Raw genomic sequence first — 23,195 nt, 5'->3', positions numbered from 1 at the left:
TTTGATGAAAATAATAAAAAAACCAGTCAAGAAAACCTTTTATTCTTCATTTAATGAATGTGAACCACAAACATCATCAAATCATTGCACTTTTATTGTTCCCAGTGTTGCTAACTGTGACATAAAAGTTAACGAAACTTCGCTAACTTTAAAAGGCTGCAGTTAATTCATGAAGCATTGGTCGAGAATGGTATTTGGTGTGTTTATTATTCATGTAAAGTTGAACAATCTGTCAAAATTGCAGGATTTTAAAAGATGGTGTGTTCTAGAAAATGGCGCCTAAATATGGAGATTTTTGAAAATTTTACAATTTCTCGAATTTTTTGCGACAAAACGGTTGCACACAGCGATACATTTTTTTTTCTCGGAAAGTTGGTAACTAGGTCTTACCAAACGTGAAAACAGAATTTTAAAATTCGAACCGGAAGTGCTCGAAAAAAATTAACGAACTTCGACTTTTCAGATAAATTGACGTTCATTTGTTAATTTATGTACAAAAAGATACGCATGCGCAAACCAAACTATAATAAAATATAGTTTATTTATATCCCTATGTACATACCACAACAAGAATTATAACTCTACCTGTCTCCATAGCCGAATGGTGAGGCTCCGAAGTTGACAATTTTCCATGTCTTCTACAATTCATAAATTGTACTCCCCGTCTTTGGTGGCCCATTACTTGGCGGGAAAATTTTTTTCGACAAAACAAAAAAATATGGGTCTCTTAAAAACATGTCTAGTTGCTATAAAAAAAGTTTCAACAATATCTGAGATGGTGATGGTACATGCTCTGCCTGAATTGAAATGGAAGTCACCATGGTTTAAAGTATTAGATGCCATGCTAGGAAAATAAGCCTCACCTCAACCTGCTGAGGAATAATAGCCGAAGAGAAGATAGATAAATGAAAATAAAAGTAAAAGAGAGAAAATAAAGGCACAGGAAAAGTTGCGACTGCCCTATAATAAGTCCAAAAGTAATTGGCAACGACAGAGGAATGTGGAGGCCTTACAAAAATAATAATAATAATAATAATAATAATAATAATAATAATAATAATAATAATAATAAATAAATAAATAAATAAATAAAAATAAAATAAAAAAAATTTAGGAACCGTCGACTTTTGTGCAATTAAAGAATAACTTGTGAAAGACTTTTCTTATTTTGCGAAATGTTCTTCCAAATGTACGCTGGAATTACTGCGCTCGAAAAGGTTAATTTTTGGGCTATTTTCCATGGCAATTAAAACGCAATTCATATAGCTTTCTTAACTTCACGGGAAGACAAATAACCAAGACGTACTCACGCCACGGCAAATATTATATGGCACCATTTTTTTTTTTCTATGAACCAGTAATACATACAAAAACTTCACATTTCCAAATGAAACTATATACATTAAGGGGTCAGTTCAAAAAAGTGGGAGGGCAACTGCCTCCTCTTGCCCTCCTCACCCCTGTATACATATTCTGGAAACAGATACTACAGTTACAAATTTTTATTGTTTAAAAAATTATGCTTGGTGAATCATAAAAAAATAAAGAGGGTTATTTAAGCGAATTTGAAACGATAAAACTATTTATTAACTTTAGAACTAATTGTTTTTAAAAAGTATGTAGAAGAAAATAATGACAAATTGAGCGTCTTGTGAGTTTCTTCCATAGCATTTTCTTCGGAATCGAAATATCTGTCTTGTTTGGGATTCAAATGACGGGTTTACTATCCTGACCATGGACGCCCGAAGGGGGAGGCAGGGTGCCTCCCCTGGCTCACGAAAATGTATACGTAATGTAGCAAACCACGTATGTTAAATACCAGACGTAATATAGCAACCATGAAATGGGCCCTACCTAGAAAATTTTCTTCGGGCGCCCACGATCCTGACTGAGGACCTTTGGCTTTTCTTCACCAGTATTTTGGCACGGAGAGACTAAAAATATTAGTTGAGTACGAGTAATGCAAATCAAAGGTGTACATGTGCATTAAAAAATTCACTGTACAATTGATAATAATTTAGATCAACTTTAAGTCTAAAAGAAATCGATGAAATATAAGTGTCACTGTTAATACTAAACAAACTGAAAATAGTTCGGAGAATGTATCGGTAAATATCGGTGTCCATTTGCCGATACCGACACTCCCAAAAGTGGCTGATATCACCGACACCAATATATCGGTACATCCCTATGCACGAGATAGGCTATGTAAAAAGAATAGAAAACGACCAATATTAGTATCAATTCCATAGTTTTCAGGGCCGCTAAACTGATTGGTGACAACATTTCAGCCCAAGTTCGGTTGGACTAAAAAAAAAAAAATTCAGGTTTTGGTTTAAAACATAGCAACGGACTTATTTCGTTATCTCTGAGTAGTTTCGTTTCGCTGAGTAGTATAGTTGGTGTGAACATTGTGTGAATGGTACAGTGTCGCTGGAAGAGGTCTGCTGTGAAAGGTACATTCTTCGAGGGAGCAAGGGTATCTGTTGAGAAAGTTGTATAATTTATTGTGTATTGGTGTAAAATTCGTAAGGATAGAGAGGTTCTATTTTGCCACGAACTGAAATTTAGCCGACCCACATTTGTCGATTGGTGCATCTATTGCCAAGAAGTGTATATTGACTGGGTGATCAAAAATTCTTTGCAAATAGGAGGGCACTGCGAAGTAGCGGAAATTGATGAGTCGAAGTTTGGTAAAAAGAAATATAATAGAGGACGAAGGATAGAAAGACAACGGGTATTTACCGTGGAAACAGCCCAAAATTTTTCCTACTCGCCGTTGATAAAAGACAAAGATTTCATGTTAGCAGTAATAAAAGACAACATTTTACGGGAACGACGATATCTGACTGCTGGAAAGCCTATGACTGCTTAACGACGAAGTTTACAAGTACCTTCGTGTTAATCGTTCAGTAGAACTTCTGTGTACAAAAGAAAGTGGAAAGGTGTTCGAAATGAACAAGGAAATACTAGGGTTGTTACACCAATTCTAAGCCTAACCAAGAAATATTAGAACTAGACATGGAATACTTTAAGGCCGTATTTATTGAACCTACCTATGATGTCATACCAAATTTGGTATTAATATCGACTTTTATTCTGTTGTTGTAGGTACAGGAAGAAAGAACAGGGACCAAAGTGTGGCCAAATAAAGAAACTGAAGGTGAAAGCTGTTATTGAATATCTCCACAAAAAAGGTTTAAGGCCGAAGGAGTTCTACGCCGACATGGTTGGTACTTTAGGTGATAGTGCCCCTTCATATGTCACAGTGAAGAAATAAGCAACCACATTTCAGAGTGGGAGAAAATCCATTGAACATTATATTCGATCAGAAGGCTCGTGGAAGTACTCTCAGAGAACATCGACAAAGTGCATGAAATCATCATGAATGATCAGTGAATGACCATCAGGCAGATTGCTGAGACAATGGACATCTACTGCAAACGTTGACCGAATTTTAACCCAACATCTGGGAGTGAGCAAGATTTCCGAGAGATGGATGCCAAAACTTTTTACATCTAATCAAAAGCTCACCAGGCGCAACATTTCAAGGGACTATCTTCATTTCTTCTGGACAAATCCAGATGCCTTTCGCACTCGATTCATAACAGTAGATGAGACCTGGGTCCACCATTACCAACCAGAGTCCAAACAAAATTCCAAGGGGGTGTTTCCATAACAGTCCTCATCTTCCTCCGAAGGAGGCAAAGTCAGTTCCCTCAGGTGGGAAACTGATGGCTACAGTTATCTGGGATTCGAAGGGACAGTGATGGGATCTTCCAAACGGGCGAACAGTGACTGGGGAGTACTATGTATGTCTTCTACGACAACTGCCTGATAATATTCGACAGAAGTGTCGTGGGAAACTAACAGCAGGTGTGTTTCTCCATCAAGATAATGCCCCTAGTCACAAGTCAATCATCGCAATGACAATTCAAGACTGCAGCTACGGATTGCTACCCCACCCTTTACTCGCATGATTTGGCACCTTCTGATTTTCATCTCTTTTCAAAGCCTAAAATGAAATTGTAAGGTACTCATTTTGACACTAATGATGTCGTGCATGCTGTAGATGAAACTTTACACGCCTTTGGATAAATCATTTTTTACTAGCAGCATTTTGTAACGACTTTCGCAAACGGTGAACAAAGGAGCGTCCACATTTAAACAATTGCGAGTAGGTGGCGTTGGGCAAAGTATTCCGTGCCTGTCTTTGCAAACAGGAAAGAGCGCATGGAAAGTTATTTGGCCGAATACTTGTTCAGATGTTTAGTTCAAGAGCAGATTATTGTACACCCCCATAGCAGAACATGCCGCGATCTGCGATGTGATCGCAGAAAATTTACCGTGCCTGTGCAGAAAAATTGCCAGAGGAAGAAATAAAATAGTTAGCAGAAAAGTGTAAAAAACATTCGTGCTATGTGTAGATGTCTTAAAGCAGGGATGCACATAAGCAACAAAATTTTACTCGCCCAAGAATAAAGCTACTAGCCCATATCCCACAATAGAATGTATTTACTTATCTTCGGTATGATATTAAATACTCGCCCGCACCGATGAACCACTCGCCCCGAGCGAGTGGTTATTTGCGTCCCTGTCTTAAAGGCACGACCGACTCGCATAAATATAGTTTGAACTTGTGTTTTACGTCGTGTAAAGCATATTTTTAACAATCACAAGTGTTTCTTCTGCTGGAACTAATGACTGATGTTATTTGTAACGTATCTGTTGAGCAAGCAGAGAAGGATTTTCCGTCGTCTTCAAACTTCTTCGAGTTTGCGAATATATTCCCATTTCAGTTTATGATAGATATAGATCAGGATAGATTATTTTTTGAATACAAGCTTTTCAATAAATCTACGCGAGACTTGGTAACCAGCTCAAGAAATGAAGGAAAGTTATTATTTTTTTTTTTTATTTTTTTTTTTAATTTAAGACTCTCCTTAAAGTTGTAGTAACAGATTTCCGAGACAAATACTTTGTTACAGTAAAGTTAATGTTTTTGTTTTAGTATACCGTTGTCTGAGGCCATATGTGACGCCATGTGTGTTCTGGGGTTGAGTGGTAACTAATGTGATGGAGAAAAAGCCAGCAGCAAAGGATGGACTTAGTGATGATATTGGAACAAAAGACCTGCTTACATACATTATCCTAAATGGATCCTCATCAGGATATGAAAAACAAGTAAATTCCTTAAAGCTGCTCTCATTACAAAATACGGTGTATCGTATCATAAATATTTTAAATCTGCTTCTTTTAGCAAAACTCTTTCAAAAAATGTGACTTCACAGATTGTAACTCGAACTAGGGATACCGCTGAAAACTGTTTATTATGGTTCATGTAACGGTGTAATAAAAATATGATAGTATCATCTTGATTTTTTTTAATTTCGAATTCCTGCAGAAAATTTGTGACTTGCAAAAGCTCATCGCAGAAAGACAAAGAAAGTTCTGCCATTGGGTTGTACACATATTTTTAAAGGTAATGTCGGATTTATACAAACTGTGAAGCTAAATGCAAATTCTGGTTAAACCTAAGCTAACCCGAAGAAAACATAAAATTAGTGTGATTTTATTTTCTCATAAAAAGCTGGACCCCAAACCTAAAGGTATGCCCTGCATAGTACTAAATCCCAAATTTTAACACTGTAACTACATTAATAGATATGACTTACATATGGCTGTTCCGCAGATGGGAGCCAAGCTAACTTAACCTATCCTTTCCTATTAAGCCTATATGGCTTTTATTTGGGGTCCTTAGCCCTTACATGTCCTGCGCCTACCTTTCTTAAACGCAGTTTCCCTAAGCATTTTTTAAGCCTTTGGAAATTACATTTTAGTGCAAACTTGATGGTAAAAAGAAATTTTCAAAGGAAAAATTGGAACACCTTGTCACAGTACCATGGTTCTAATGTTAATTACATCGTACACGGTATTAATTTTTGTTCAGTGATTTCTTTACGGGTTAACTGCTGTATCGCTGGACCAATTTTAGAAAAATTACCAGATGAATTGGAGAATTTAGTTTGCATTGTGAGGAAGAGTGAGTGAAAGCCAGACGAGGGGAACAGCTGAAGTTAAGAAAAAAGTTGTTTTTGATGTTGTAAGTGGCACTATATAAGGAGGAAGGGACTATTTGGCGGAGAGGTACACTTGTTATGATTTATGGGAAAAGCAGTGTGGAAATGTTGCGTAAATGACAAGACTGTGACATATCGTGTTTTATACATGAGTTTTATCGGGTTATACCAGGGTTGGCAAAAACCATGGTTTTTATTGAAACCCCCCCCTTTTTTTTTAAATTTTATTGAACCAGGTCTTTTGGTTTAAATAATTTGCTCTATGTATTTATATCACATATGCACAGAAATAAGTTTGCTTCACCTTGGTATTGTTATGCAACAACCGGGTTATGTTGGAAGGGGTCACATAAGCTTAAAGCGGAATCCAATCCGCTTCTCGGCTTACATCCGAGATAAATTGTCCTCCATTTGAACTCGAAACGGGGACTAATTGGCCACAAATGCGATAGTCTGCCGACTCACTCACGAAGAACTCCTGATAAAAATACGTTGTACTGATCTTTACATACTTGTTAATATAATTGTCAAAAGTCATTTCAGAAGGACAAAAAGATTGAAACCATTATACAGAATTAAATATGGACAATTTCAAAGTACTGCAGTCCAAGTTAGTTCACTACAACTTTTATTAATCCAAGTTAAAGAAATACGACGACTTAATTTGCATATCAGTAAGAAAAGTGAATAAAGATACGAATTATTTGAGTCCACTTTAGCTCTGATCCGTTTATACATAAATAGATACCAAAGATACTTCTGACTTCAATAAATGCCTCTCGTGGGGTTTGTATGACCCCTCCCCCCAGAAAGTACGGTATTTCGATGTATTTTATCAATAGGGGTAAACTTTACAAGACACGCTCCAGTTGTGCATCGATAAGTAGGACCCTTTTAAAAAGTAGAGTAGAGTAGGGTAGGGTAGAGTAGAATAAGATATAAATAAGTAGGGTAGGGGTTAGGAACGGGTTAGCTTAAGGTTAAGTAAGTTTTGATCCATTTTCATAAAATTATTAGTGTGTAATTTCTCGTTTGTGAGTGAGTATACCTGCTGGAGTGGGCGTTGTAAAGTTAACCCATCAATAGTAAACATTATTAAAACCAAACAACATTTAGAATTTTTCTTTGATTGCAGTTGCATAACAATAATAACAAACTATTTAAAAAAACAGAGAAGAAACATTCATAAACTTATTTAAAAAAAAGCAAAAGCTGCTTTTGTAGTATAATCTCTGAGTAGTGAATAAGGAATTAGGTCTGAATATAATACGAATATTATACGAGAGTAAGACGTGATAACCCACAAATGTATATTTATCAATATTTTACACTTTTACGAACATTTTTCGGTTTAAAAAAAAAAAAAAAAAAAAAAAAAAAAAGCTGGTTTAAACCGGCCAACCCTGGGTTATACAAAAGGGGCAATCCAATGAAATCGATCAATTTCCAGGTCAAACATTGCTGACAAAAATTTATTTAATTTTTTACCTAAGATTGTACCACATCCGGGAGTTGAAAAATGGTATTTATTTACCTTTTAGCAGGGTTGGCAAAAACCATGGTTTTTATTAAAAAAACCAAAAAAACCGTTTTTTTTTGGTTTAAACCAGGTTTTTATGGTTTAAATGATTTGCTCTATATATTCATATCATATATGGACAGAAATAAGTTTGTTTCGCCTTGATGTTATTATGCAACAACCGGGTTATGCTGGAAGGGGTCACATAAGCTTAAAGTGGAATAAAAACCGCTTCTCGAGTTACATCCGAGAGAAATTGTCCTCCATTTGAACTCAGAACCAGGACTAATTGGCCACAAATGCGATACGTCTGCCGACTCACTCACGAAGGAATCCTGATAAAAAAAAAATACGTTGTATTGATCTTTACATGCTTCTTAATATAACTGTCAAGAGTCATTTCAGAAGGACAAAAAGATAAACAGTTGCACAAGTGAAACCATTACACAGAATTACATATGAACAATTTCAAAGTACTACGGAGTACTGAAGAACTAATTTAGTTCAAGTTAGTTAACAACGACTTTTATTGGTCCAAATTAAAGAAATACACCGACTTAATCTGCATATCAATAAGAAAAGTGAATAAAGATACGAATTATTTGAGTCCACTTTGACTCAAACTCATTTATACATAAATAGATACCAAAGATACTTATTTCACTAAATGCCTCTCGTGGGGTCTGTATGACCCCTCCCCCCCCCACACACAAAATGTACGGCATTTTCTATGTATTTTATCAATAGTAAACATTGAAACGAAACAATATTTAGAATTTTTCTTCGATTGCAATTACATAACAATATTAACAACTACAAAAAAAATCACAAAATAAACATTTATAAACTTGTAAAAAAAGGTTGCTTTTGTAGTATGATCTTTTTGAGTAATGAATGGGGAATTTAGGTCTGAATATAATACGAATAATATACGGGAGTGAAACGTGATAACCCACAAATGTGTGTTCATCAAGATTTTACAAACACTTACACTTTTACGAACATTTTTTTGTTCTTCGGTTTAAACCAGTTGGTTTTTTTGAAAAAACCAGCTGGTTTAAACCTTGGTTTAAACCATGGTTTAAACCACCTTGGTTTAAACCAGCCAACCCTGCCTTTTAGCGACACAGGTTTGTTTGTAGCGGATGTTTTGTATAGGCGCATGTGCGTATTTTGCACTTTTTAGAGGATCCGATTAAACACTGTAACTTTTTAGATTTTAAAGATAATGAGATCAACATCCTACGTTCTGATCTGTGCACATTGAGACGTACTTTAGAACGTCGGAGAAAAAAAAAAAAACAAAAAAAAACTGAACACTGAGGTTGGAAACATTGAAATGGACATTTTCGAATGTACAGTTTGAAACGAAATAAATGAGACTCACCTTTAATTTTTGTCTACATAGAGACTAGTTAATAGACAACGTCCCAAATAAGTGTCAGATCTGAGAACCATATACTTGATTTTTCGGAAACTTTAAACATTGTTAATTTTCGAAAATCGTGTATTTTCACCTACAATATCTCAGGAAGGACAAAAGTGAGAAATCCCAAATTTGCTGAAAAGACGCGATAGTTTGTAGTAACAAATGGATAAAATTGCTTCACTCAGACCTGACCATTTCTAGGTTAGAGTTTTTTTTTTCCGACATTCTAAAGTACGTTTGAATGTGCACACGCAGAATGTTGTCCATTCCACTATCTTTCATATGGATTTGCTTTGAACTATTGCCTTTAAAATGTAAAAAGTTACAGAGTCTAACGCAGTCCTCTAGTTCAAAATACTCACGCGCCTATACCAAATGGCCACTACGACAAAACTTGCGCGCCTAAAAAAATAAATTAACTCCCGTTTTCATCTTTCTTAATATGGTACAAACTTCGGTTAAAATAAAAATAAAAAATAAATTTTGTCAGCAACCATCATTTGTCGATCTCATTTGAACTGTCCCAAAAATAACGAGTGCCACTTGTTAAAATTGAGTGAAAGGCAGTCTACTAAACAAACGAACAATTTATCGTAAGTGTGGAAACGAATTGAAACTACAGAAAAGACGAGGAACATCTAACCAAACCTATCGAATTTAGTACATTCTGGCACTTGTTTGGATGGAATTCAGTATCGCCCCCAAAGCTGTGCAACACACACGTCATGCACTTTGTGTCAAATGCTCTTCCAGTAGCCTAGTTCATGCGCAAACCCACCGCCACTGACGCGCCTGCTTCCTACAGACGCACTTCCTTGATAATTATCGGTCCCCATGCTGCTCTCCTGCCCTGACTCGGTTAGATGGTATTTGTCTTTTAATAGCCACCACGAACAGGCTGTTCGGTATTTCATGCAGTAGTTTTTATGCCATACGTTTACACTGTATTTCGAACGATAATCACTAAGTGAGATAGGGTCATAATCTAGTATTTTGTGGGAAAGGATAATATTTATTTTTTATTTGATTTTCGTGCTCTGCGACGATCAGCAGTAATGCCTTTCTTTACTATTAGCTACTTACATTATACGCACTTTGCCTGCATAAATTCTCAAAAATTAATTACTCACAAAATCCCTTTTTGTTCTGATATATTTCACCCGTACATTTTGAATATCAAAGTGTCTAAACTTGACCGTTCCGTTTAAATATCCTAAATCGCTAAGCTCACGTAGTTACATTCCTTTCATAACCTTCATGCTACAGCAATACCACGTAAGGAAGTTGACTTTAGCTTGAGAAAACTCTCTATTACATACTGGACAGATTATCAGATGTACGAATATTTACCAAAATTGATGAACATTTTTGTAATTTTCTTCTAAGTTGCCGCCGTTCTCCTTCCTTCGAAAATATATAAATTTTCAATCCGTTTTTTGATAAACACAAACGGCAGGTTCCAACATAGTGCCTACATTTCTTATTTCTATCATCTTTTGGTAAATTTGTAGTCTCCTTTCCCTCCTCCATATTGACCGACCACTGTTACCAAATCTTATTAACAAAATGTCCTAAATTCAGCCCCGAAAGTCGCCAAAACAAATATCTACCGAATTAAGACCCAAAACGATGTATCTTCTACTCTTTCTTTCCTTTTTTCATTTTTTTGTTTTAGTGAAGCATTATGTAAAGACGTATACGTAAACATAATCAATTAAAACAGAAACCAGGTCAAAGTTTGGTATACCTATTCGCTGAAAAACATTGTCTCCTCCTTCTTGGGATATAAAAAACGAAAACGGTGCACACTTCACGACTGTGAACAGCAGGACCACTTTTGAAAATTATAAATATCTGCATACCATACGTTTGTACTGTGTTTGTACCGTAAAAATTTTCGTTTGTATCGGTCTCCAATTCGAAAAAATCAAAAAAATAAAGTGGTCCTGCTAAGTTCACGGGTGAACATAGCAAGACCAATAATAAATTTCTACAAATTTGATATTTTTCTGTACGAATCGTTTGTACTGCGTTTGTACAGGATTGTACCGTAAAAATTTTCGTTTCTATCGGTCTCAAATTCGGAAAAATCGGAAAATAAAGTGAACTTAGCAGGAGCACTGATAAATTTCGTCAAATTTGATGATTTTTATGTACGAATCGTTTGTACTGCCTTTGTACCGGATTGTACTGTAAAGAGTTTCGTTTGTACCGGTCTCAAATTCGAAAAAATCGAAAAATAAAGTTGTCCTGCTAAGTTCACGTGAACATATCAGGATCACTGATAAATTTCTACAAATCTGGTGATTTTTCTCTACAAATCATTTGTACTGCGTTTGTACCGGATTGTACCGTAAAAATTTTCGTTTGTACCGGTCTCAAATTCGAGAAAATTGAGAAAGAAAATGGTCCTGCTAAGTTCACGTGAACATAGTAAGACCACTGATAAATTTCTATAAATTTGATGATTTTTCTGTACGAGTCGTTTGTACTGCGTTTGTACCGGATGGTACTGTAAAGAGTTTCGCTTGTACCGGTCTCAGATTCGAAGAAATCCAAAAATAAAGTGGTCCTGCTAAGTTCAAATGATCATAGCAGGACCACTGATACATTTCTAGAAATTTGATGATTTTTCTGTACGAGTCGTTTATTCTACCTTTGTACCGGATTGTACCGTAAAAATTTTCGTTTCTACCGGTCTCAAATTCGGAAAATCGAAAAATCAAGTGAACTTAGCAGGAGCACTGATAAATGTCTTCAAATTTGATTATTTTTATGTACGAATCGTTTGTAATGCGTTTGTACCGGATTGTATTTATACCGGTCTCACATTCGAAAAAAATCGAAAAATAAAGTGATCCTGATAAGTTCACGTGAACTTAGCAGGACCACTTTCTTTTTCAATTATTTCTCGAAGGAAACGGAAGAACGTCTAAAATACACAAAAACACTTTTCAATAAAGACTTCTTTGACGTTAACCCCAACCTGGACAGAAACCAAAAACAAGCAGTGAATGACTTGTTATTTAAATATAGAGACGTTATAACGTATGCTCCTGATGACATTGGATATTTTAGGGGATACGTTCATAAAATTAAAATTTCTAAGTCTGCCGTATTCCACGACCGCTCCCCACCTATTCCATTAAACATCAAAAGTCAGGTAGATAAACAGATTCAAGACCTTATCATGGCAAACATAATCAGGCCCACAGACAATAACGAATTCGCCTCTCCACTTCTGGTGGTCAAGAAGCCCAACACACACGAATTCCGGATAGTTCCCAATCTGCAGAAATGTAACAGTTATATCAAGTATTTATCAGTGCCATTTCAATCAACAGAGGACGTTCTAAACACGGCCGATCTTTCGATTCGATTCGATCCCTACTTCCAAATCTTGTTGCATCCTAAGAGCCGTAAATATATGACGTTCGAGCTCAATCATAGTAAAAAATCATTTGAATTTTTGAGATGTACGGTGGACCATTGTACCTCAAGTCAAAGCTTGTCTCTGGCTACTAGGATGATTTTGGAAGAACTACCAGACAGAATTACAAGTTCTGCCGATGACCTCGTCACCAGTTCATATAATTTTCCACAGCACTTGCAGGATTTAGAATTATTATTTCAGAAGCTTAGGAAACATGATTTACGGGCATCACCCAAGAAGACACACATTGGCTACCAGGAACTTAATGTATTAGGACACCTTGTTAGTGGAGAATCCATTAAAATATCTCTAAAAATAGCTAAGAAGATACGAAATTTTAAGATACCGACTACAAAGCGGATTCTCAAAAATTTTATCGGCCTATGTTCATACCTTAGAACCCACATAAAAGACTTTACGATTAAAATTGAGCCTTTCCAGCAATTAGTAACATCTAAATCTAAATTTAAATGGAGAGAGAATCACGACGTTCTCTTTGAACAATTGAAAGAAGGCATACTAAACGCTTCATCACTAGCTCATTTTGACGACCCACTAGAAATCCGCGTCTATAGCGATAGTAGTTTTATGCAAATAGCTCGAATGTTGGCCTGCTATGACCCAAAAACCGACACTGAAAAGGTTGTGACTTATTGTTCTCGAAGACTGACATAAACTGAAGAGAAAGCTAGCATATGGCAAAAAGAGTTGTACGCTCTCATATACACATTGCGCAAATTTCGCTACTTTCTACTAAATAGAAAATTTAATCTGTACGTAGACGCAAAGTGTATAGCGACGATGAACACACAGCCGGACAAAGTTGGGAAGTACACAAGATATAAACTATTCTTAGCTGATTATGATTTTGATATACAGTATTTGCCTGAATTCAAACACCCAGCAGATATAATCAGTAGGCTCGAACAAACCCAAGATATTAAGAAAGAAGGGGAAAAAGAAGAAAATGACGAAGAAAAGGGGGAAGACTACTATGCTTTTAAATCAAATAGCCTTCAAGTTAATACTGTAGAAGCAGGAGATAACGAGGTTTTACCGAATATCGCAAGGGAACAGCGCAAGGATGACAATTACAAAGACATCATTTCCGTTTTAGAGGGAAAGGGGCCGGACAAGTTCTCCACAGTCAGATCAGCAAGATTTTTTTGTCTTGCAAACGGCATCTTATATCGAAAACAAAACCACCCTGATTATGGATTACTACATATCTTATGCATATCGAAGTCCCTAGCTAATTTGTGGTTTACAACCTTCCACCGCCAGGCGGCCAGTCCACATTTTGGGTTTTCAGAATCATACAAAACAGCTATCAATAAATTTTATATGCCATATCTGAAAAACTATCTTGCTCACAAGATACGCAAGTATGCAGATTGTCAACGTCTAAAGAAACTACCACAAAAGAAACAAGCTGAATTATTACATCACCCGGTGGGAGAGATAGCAAGGAACATGGTTATATGACGAGCTAGGGCTCTTCCCAAGCAGAGAAGGAAGAAATTAGTACATACTAGTAGCCACGGAACTAGCCACACGATATGTGATTGCAAAGACATTAGACGCCATAGATGCGGAAAATATAGAGAAATTCTTGGAACACGATGTTATCCTCAAATTTGGAGCTTTTGCATTATGTTGGGACCGACACCCAGTACATGGAGCAACTTGTTTACAAAATTTGGCGCAGAAGTACGATTTCGTCTATAAGTACTCACCTGCATATAATCATATTTCTATACAGTTAGTAGAACAAACTAATAAAATCATACAGAATTGGCTTAAGTTTTTCGTACAAGAACACCATACGGACTGGGAAAGATGGTTACCGCATGTTATTTTTGGTATCAATACGTATGTACAAGGAGGGACCAAATATTCTGCAAGCTTTTTATTATTTGGTTACGAACTCAGGACTCCGCCAGAATGTACACTCGAATCAAAACAACACATACAAATTGACAGAAATAAACTAGCGGCCATCAGGAAAAAAGTACGAAACAACCTGGAACAGGCGTATAACAGACAAAAGCAGTTTTACGATAAGCGCCATAGATAGACAACTTATAATCCGGGGGACCTTATTTTGGTATATTATCCCACAAAGAAAGTAGGTTTACCCGAACACTTCACAGATCACTACGACGATCGGGCACGCGTAGTGGAGAAGATTAATTCAAATTTATATAGAGTAGAATTACCGTCTAAATTCAAGAACAGAATTCAAGAAATTGCGGTCGACCGCTTAAAACCATTTCACGAGGACCAAACAGAGGGAAGACAAAATTAAGGAAAAAGAGGCACAAATTCAAGAAGAATAATTTAACAAAATTCCAAGTACTTACCGGGAACAGAAGAGGAACCAACAACAGAAGAAACGAAAAAAAAAAAAGATGCACTGACATAAATTCGCACTTCTTTATTTCAACTATAAATTGTATCTCACTCTATTATTCAACTTCGTTACATTTGTATTTCCGTTCTTGTAGCAAAATGCAAGATTTTCCTCTTGCATGTTTTCTCTTTCCTTTTTACAGTAAGTACGCCAGAAATTTTTACTTGGGTGGGTGTTGAAAATAAAAGGGTGTGTGTGCTCTCAGAATAGTGTTATAATTTTTAAACAAACTCAAACAAGAAAATAGTATATTTTGTTACGCAACTATTACTACTACTACTACTACTATTAATACTACTATTACTACTATTGTCCGTTTACTGTAGCTTGGCGCTGTGTTTTGATACAAAAACTGGCTAGCGAATCTTAGCAGTCCTTCCCCTTCTTTCCCCTTATCGGAGTGGTAACAGTGGCACTAACTCATCAACTTTAGCACTAGTAGAGTTTGGTATTTGCAAGTTGCGTAAATTTCGAAACAGTTTACCTCTTCTCTAATCAGGGCCCGTAACTTGTGTGGGGCAGGGGAGGGGCAACTGCCCCCCAGGGAGGTTCCTCGCCGTTCGAAGGGGCCCATTTTGAGGCAAAATTTTCTTAATCCATATACGATACGAACATGAAATTATAAAAGAAGCATCAAACAGTTTCACTACATTACATAAAGCAGCGCACAAAAGGTAAATAAAACAAAAGTAAGTCCTGGGCCCACTTCAGTAAGAAACGTCTATTATTAGGGGCCCTAGAAATAACATTTATTCGTATGGTTTTGAGATTTGTCAATATTGTCCCCTGTCATGTATGGAAGCGGCATAGGGGCGTAAGTAACGGCCCCGCAAACCTTGCCGTGAGGGAGGGCCACAGGCTCCGGGAGACATAAATAGTAAGAGAAAGACAGAAAGAGGAGGGCCTTAGAATGAGAAAAAACTTTTTTAGGAGGCCCAAATACACGTATTAATGCTTGTCCCCCAGAAAAAATCTAAGTTATGGCGCTTTCTCTAATATGAATTTATTGGTACAGTTCTGCTAATAGCTAACTATATCAAATTGGTCTCTTTAAACCTTGGGTCGTGGAGAGAAACAATCTTACAGGAGGATAGTATTCAGATTTTAAGAAGGTGAGGAAAAGAGAGCGAGGATGAGAAAAATGAGAAAAAAGAAAGAAAGAGAATGAAAGAATCACTTCTACATTTACTTCATAATGAATTTAAACACATATAAACGAAAAAGAGATATCGGAACCCACCACCATAATATTCGTGGAAGTGTTGGCAACATTCTGGCGTAATATATTTCCCGCCAATTCTGGGGCCTCAGTGTTTGGCCCAATTCTGGCCTTACAGCAGTGGCGGATCCAGGGGACGATCAGGACCCCCCGGAGAGGAAATTTTCTTATTTTATATATTTAAATAAAACCCATCCCAGAGTTTGGAGCTCTTAAAAGTAGCTCTAAGTAGCAGTACTAAAACCCACCGCCCTCCCCAGAAGTCCGTCCTGAATCCGCCCCTGCCTTACAGAAGCTATCGTCTAGGCATTCACCTCGTGGGACTGAGTAAAACCTTAATAAGGAATACCAGCCAGAGATGGGTTCATGCCCACGCTCGATCTATCTATTTTAATGCCTTTTTTTGTGTGTTGCACAGTGTCTGGTAAGGGCACCCAAACAGGGTAAATACGCACTGCTTTAAAATATTTACATGTGAAAATTCGCTTTATACTGTACTTTGAACACGTAATTTAATGTGTATTATATTCTTCTTACAGCAGCATGCTTTATTTCCTAATACTTTAAGTCTATGGTTGTTAGTATTTATAATTATTGCATCATACTAATCCTTCTCAAAGCTCGCTCAATTAGTATGAAATCCTAGACTTGGCAGTTTGCAACATTGCAAAGCTTCACCAACAGGCAATAATGTGGCGAGAATATTTCCACCTATACTCGCATCGAAATTCCCAGCCTCTGTTTACAATCAGTGCAAGATGTTTCTGTCGCCTTATCATGAAAACAACACTGTCCAGCGAACCTAACGGTGTTCGCTTTCTCTGTTTATTGTTTACAATACAAGCTGCATGCTTCCAATATTGCCAGGCGTACAAGGTTTTCGCACACTTTCGAACAAGAACACTTGTACAAAATTGAGTGTGCATTATATGTAAGATTGTATTACATAATAACTAACTCGATTTGTCATAACGTTAATATCTCAGCCATCCCAAAAGCAGCAATTTATGTAGTAATAACAATTGTTCTATGACTGTGCAGAAGTAGGTACATTCGGTCCGGCGATTCATGTGCCTGGCAACCATGAATTTACCATGTAGGGGGTGAGAAGCAAGGTGTTGACGCTCGCACTACAATTGTTGTTTGTAAACAATCTTCCATCCTAGAGTGAACGGACAATACTACTTATAATAATAATAATAATAATAATAATAATAATAATAATAATAATAATAATAATAATAATAATAATAATAATAATAATAATAATAATAATAATAATATCAGCTCTTCGCAGTGGTAGGTTCAATAAAGTAAGTTCACACATTTGAGCATTTATTATTATTATTAATAAACTAAGTAATACAATGAAATCTCTCAAAACGGACATCGGTGAAACCGATTATTTGTCCGTAAATGAGAGGTGTACCTAAAAGGAAGGGTCCTCTCTCATAACACCATACCACACATATTTATGGCATGGAAGAATAAGAAAGTTTGTCCTCTTACGAAGATGTCCACTATTGAGAGATGCCCGTTAAGAGAGGTTTCACTGTATTAGGAATTAACCTCCACTATTTTACCCAGTAATTACATGTGAATTGATTACATACAAATTATTGTAGTCTAATTATTTTGCAAAATTCTGCTATTATTTCAATTTATTCAACCCAGCAAGTTTTAGTGGGTGCTTTTTTTAAATATTAATTGGGAAAAAATTCCCTCGTCCCAAGCTGAAATCACATTCGTTTAGTAATTAATACTGTACATAGTTCCAATTTCATTATTTTAATATTCTAAGCCTGTTGTTAACGTTAATTGTTGTAATGTTATTTGATTTCTTAATCTCTGTTCCTGCCCCTTCCTGGCTACGTTATTGGATCTGAATATCTTTCATAAGAAAATTATTCATTGATTTAGTTGTTTTCCAGAAATCCAGTTTTTCAATTTACAAAAATGTTGTATCTTTCTGTTTTGTCTTTTTTAATATACCCTAATTTTAATAATCCCAGGGCTCATAGTGGTCTGATCTCTTGTAAATAGTTGAAAAGTGACCAAAAATGGCCAAAAGCACACGAAAAAGTGACCAAAATCTCATCATGCCCTTTTTTTCCTTTGTGAATTTCTCCATCACCTCTCTCTTTGTTCTTTTGTTTCTTCTTTACTTCTTTTTGAGCTTCCTCCTTTCTTAGGTTTTCAAAGTATCTTTGTAGTTACGGTAAGCAGACTTAGCAGATGTAAAAAGCTTCTGAGTAAGTGGAACCAGTTCTGGCCTATTTCCGATCAAAAACGTGAAATATTCAAATTCATTACCTACTCTTAAGAATATACAAGAAGCGTTACAACGTTACACACAACGTTGAACGAAGCGTTGACTATTACGAGAGAAAACTAAAAGATTATTATGATAGAAGAAAGAATAGACACAGAAGGGTTCTCAACCCCACCTTGAGAGCTTAAGCATCCACCAACCGTCCACTGTGCTTTAGGAAGAATAAAAGCTGAAGTGAGAATAAAGCTGACTGTTTCACATGTGGCAGCAAGTACTGAAGCTTTCAGGAGAGTAATGAGTAACAAGTTTCTGCCTTTTTCCATTTGTTTTTATGTTTTTCTTAGAAAACTGCCAATGCAAAACATACATCACACGAAAAAGTCATTTTACCTCTCAAAAAAGTTAATTTTAGTGACAAATTTGAAAAAAAGTAACTTTTAGAGACCAACTTGAAAAAAATTAAATTTTAGTTTAAAAAGTGGCTCGCTATGAGCCCTGTTCCGCTCAATGAATTTACGTGAATAAAAATATACTTTACAAAAATTAAGCTAGCGCCAAATGCGTTCCTGCATAACACTAGACTCAGTCTAAAAAATATATAATTCTTACTTCGATCGATCTCTTCATTTCTAAAAACGACTTGACTATACCCTTCTAACGTTCATCCGTTGATATACCACTTGCAGAGAAGGCTCGAAACCAGCCACAGAGCTTTGGGATCCATGAATATGTTAGGAGGGGCAAGTCGTTAAAAATTCTCTTACGAATATCTAAATTGTGCATTTTGTATTGAGGTCTGGAGGGGACATGAAAAATTTAGGGAGGGCTAGGCACTCCTTAGCCCCGTCTGGTTGCGAGCCTGTTGTAGAGTAGCACTTACCAACTGCATTTGGTATAGGCTTATTACTATATTGTCACATTTTTCCTTATTGAGGAAGAGGTAGGTGAATGACCGCTCAAAACGTTGCCAATTTCAGTAATCTGCATCTGTCCATCAATCTCTTTTCTCGGAAACGACCGCGGAGCCCAGGAGGGTAGGTATCAGCGGTCTGTTTTGTGAATTGTTTCGATTAAACACCGCCCGAAAGAATGAGGTCATGTGGTTCTCGAAGCCGTACATAAGAACGAGATCGCTTCGTATTTTGAAGTGAAATAAATAAATAAGAATATAGCCTTCTTTCCTAAACGCTAAACTTTTTTAACTTGATGTAATAAATAACCTATATGATACTGATTGATACAATTGGATTTGGGGGAGTATTCCTTTTCTATCCAGGGGTGTGTGTAAAGAAATTTGGAGAGGTGTTGGGGAGGGGGGTGTAGATTACTCCCTGCTTTTTTAGTTTCAAAAGTCATTACTCGTTGCAAGCTCGAAATACAATGCTTTCTTGTTTCTAGCATCGTCTCTTCAATACGAATACATGAATGCTTAATACGTCATTTTTCTCCTTATACAGGATGTTCATACAATGAGGCTCCTAATTCCATTATACAAAGTGACCAAAAATTCACATTCTATATTTTTTTTTAAGAAAATAAGCTATTATATTGCATAACTGGTTCTTCTCTTTTCATTCGTTCTAATAATAATTATTATTTCCTCATCTTCCATAAGTCCCGTTACAAAACAAAACTTAACCAATTAGCTAAAAAAAAAAAAATCTTCACCATTAGGTAAATTCAATTCACTGGCGCCTACTAATACAACGAAAGACTCTACCGATATAGACTACCCATACCGGATGTGACCGATCCCTAATAAACGGATATATATATATATATTAATAACAGTGATGACACTTCTGCCCACTTTGAGTTAAATGATAAACTGTTTTCGATCCTGCTTAGTTGGGACGAAACTACTGTGTTATTAGCATTATGTGTATATTTAACAAGTTTTTCATAGTGATGTTGGTGTATCATAGTGTTTATAGTGTCTTCCAGTGTCTGTACGATATCCCCACAGGTGTCAGTGTTGTATTGCCGATAAATATCTCTCATAACAATTGTGTATTTTCTCAAAATAATCTTCCAGACTATTTTTTCCAGTGTGGGGGTGTAAGGATCTTCACATCACTATAGACGCACGTGTCAACTCATCACGTGCTATTGATTATAAACAACCCAGCAGACAAGAAGACGACACAAAAGACACTGAGGAACGCCGAAAGAAGACGGACCTCACGGAAGGACCCGAAGAGGACAAATAAAAGAAGGACCACCGAGGGACCCAGCATCAATCGTCCAACTGATCAAATCACCTACACCGACCCGAGGTCGTACTGGACTAGGGGTACAACTATCCTTTCCGAGATCGCACTGGACTAGGGTCCTTTCTACAACTAAGCCTCGCGAAGCTGCCTTGAGCTGAGGGGGCTATCCTTCAAGACTCACCGGAACCGGCAGGTGCCTTCGAGACTGCCATGAGAGAAGGGGCAAGTGCAAAACACCCATTCTCCTCTTACTTGGATACTAACAAGATAGACACTATATTGCTCTTTGTAAGTCAAAGACGTTTCGTATTTATCAAATTTTAATAAATTGGTGAAGGGAATAAAATCTCGGTCCATTATTGACTCTACCAAAATCATTACAATATTTTTAAAATTTGAGGAAATTAGTCAATAGTCCCGCTATCCTCAAGTGAACTTAGCAGGACCACATTATTTTCCGATTTTCCCCAATTTGAAACCGGTACAAGCAAAAATTTCTACGGTACAATCCGGTACAAACGCAGTACAAACGATTCGTACAGCAAAATCTTCAGATTTGTAGAAATTTATCAGTGTTCCTGCTATGTTCACGTAACTTAGCAGAACCACTTTATTTTTCGATTTTCACGAATTTGAGACCGGTACAAACGAAAAGTTTTACGGTACAATCCGGTACAAACGCAGAAAAAACGATTCGTACAGAAAAATCTCCAGATTTGTAGAAATTTGTATTCTGGTGCTGCTAAGTTCACAACTTAGCAGGACCACTTTATTTTTCGATTTTTTCGAATTTGAGACAGATACAAACGAAAAGTTTTACGGTACAATCCGGTACAAACGCAGAACAAACGATTAGTACAGAAAAATCTCCAGATTTGTAGATATTTGTATCCTGGTGCTGCTAAGTTCACGTGAACTTAGCAGGACCACTTTATTTTTCGATTTTTCGAATTTGAGACCGGTACAAACGAAAAGTTTTACGGTACAAACCGGTAGAAACACAGTACAAACGTATGGTATGCAAATATTTATAATTTTCAAAAGTGGTACTGCTAAGTTCACACTCGTGCACACGTCAATTACTTCAATTTATCAACTACACAGTACACACTGCAAACAAAAATAGTCAAGAATTTATTCAAAATCCAAAAGTTTTGTGATGGCAAACTAGCTCCCTGAAAGGAATCTATCCGGCACGTGACATAAAATCTTATCTAACGAATAAATTGAAGATTTTTTTTTCGAAATTGTTGTATTAGTAATAGGCCAGAACATATTCATTTAACTTCATTTCTGAGAACACTACATTCCAGTCCAAATCAGGTTATGAAAAATCTTGAATCATTAATAGGGTTTAGGATTACAAGAACGATGCCTATGTTACATTTTTATTTTCATAAATTATATTGGCTTGCATGAGATTTTCCTATTTTTTCTTTGGCCCTCTTAACAAATGTTTCCCCATCACTGCCCTAGTGCGTTGTTCTGTTTGGAAAACGGACGTGCAGTAATCACCCGCAAATACACCCTGTTTCAAAAAGAATATACATATTTCGAATGCATATATTTATGAAACTTTAAGACATACGAATATGAAATTTTACACACATATTTACGAACCTTTCAAGTTCAAATTACAGTTCAAAGTTCAAATTACAGATGTTCAATATGTCAGCCATCAGTGACACAAACAATATCACATCGATACTCAAATTCCTCCCATACTCGGGCAAGCATGTCCTGCGTCACTGATGTTATGGCAGTACGGATCCGGTTCTTCAACTCTTCCAGGTTCTGTGGGAGTGGTGGTACATAAACGTTGTCTTTAACGAAAGCTCACAGGAAGAAGTCACAGGGTTCAAATCCGAGACCGTGGAGGCCAGCTGAGACATGCTAAGTCGCCAGCTCCTTGATGATCAATCCAACGCGGTAGAGTTTCATTCAGATATTCACGCACTTGGCGACTCCAGTGAGGGAGTGCCCCGTCTTATTGAAAAATGAAGTTGTCTTCGTGCAGCCTCGGAAACAACCCGTTTTGTAACATAGCGAGATACTGCTGACTGTTAACCGTGTTTCCATTAAAGAAGAATGGACCGTAAACAGATGATCGGGATATCGCACAAAACATATTGACTTTGGGCGAAGCACGTACATGTTCAATGACTGCATGTGGGTTCTGTAGGCCCCAAATTCGAACACTTTGTTTGTTTACCTGACCACTAATACGGAAAGTCGCTTCAACACTGAACACGATGCGTTGTGCAAAAGTGTTATCATTGTCATTAGCATCCAGAATCTCGTTACAAAATGCCACACGTTTGCGTTTGTTATCAGGACGCAGAGCTTGTAACAGCAGTAACTTGTACGGCTTCATAAACAAGCGACGTCTCAAAACACGCCAAATTGTTGATGTCGGCACTTGTAACTCCTGACTGTCACGACGAGTTGATTTTGAAGGACTACGTTGGAAAGCAGTTTGAATTCGTGCAACATTTTCTTCAGGAACACGAGGGCGGCCAGGACTCTTTCCTTTACATACACATCATGTATCTACAAACTGTCGATACCATCTGGGAATGTTCCACTCATTCGGAGGATCAACTTGGTACCTCAACCT

At 36.8% G+C, this 23,195-nt stretch overlaps 1 protein-coding gene across 2 annotated transcripts in view; it reads right to left on the bottom strand.

The window, feature by feature from the left end:
* Nucleotides 1-10,605, bottom strand: part of LOC145664438 (uncharacterized) — a 70,380-nt gene extending 59,775 nt beyond the window's left edge. Inside the window, exon 1 of one of the 2 annotated variants that reach the window (XM_081731123.1) lies at nucleotides 10,379-10,605. In XM_081731123.1, coding sequence (XP_081587249.1) covers nucleotides 10,379-10,558 — 180 coding nt within the window. In that variant the 5' untranslated portion in view covers nucleotides 10,559-10,605. The remainder of the gene's footprint in view (nucleotides 1-10,378) is intronic. The other variant, XM_081731122.1, reaches the window with a different exon arrangement.
* Between the last annotated feature and the right edge of the window lie 12,590 nt (nucleotides 10,606-23,195).

The sequence above is a fragment of the Thermobia domestica genome, chromosome 11 (assembly GCF_964235325.1).
Source record: "Thermobia domestica chromosome 11, izTheDome1.hap1.1, whole genome shotgun sequence".
In the NCBI taxonomy this organism is placed as follows: domain Eukaryota; kingdom Metazoa; phylum Arthropoda; class Insecta; order Zygentoma; family Lepismatidae; genus Thermobia; species Thermobia domestica.
This window is presented reverse-complemented; position numbering and strand designations above follow the sequence as displayed.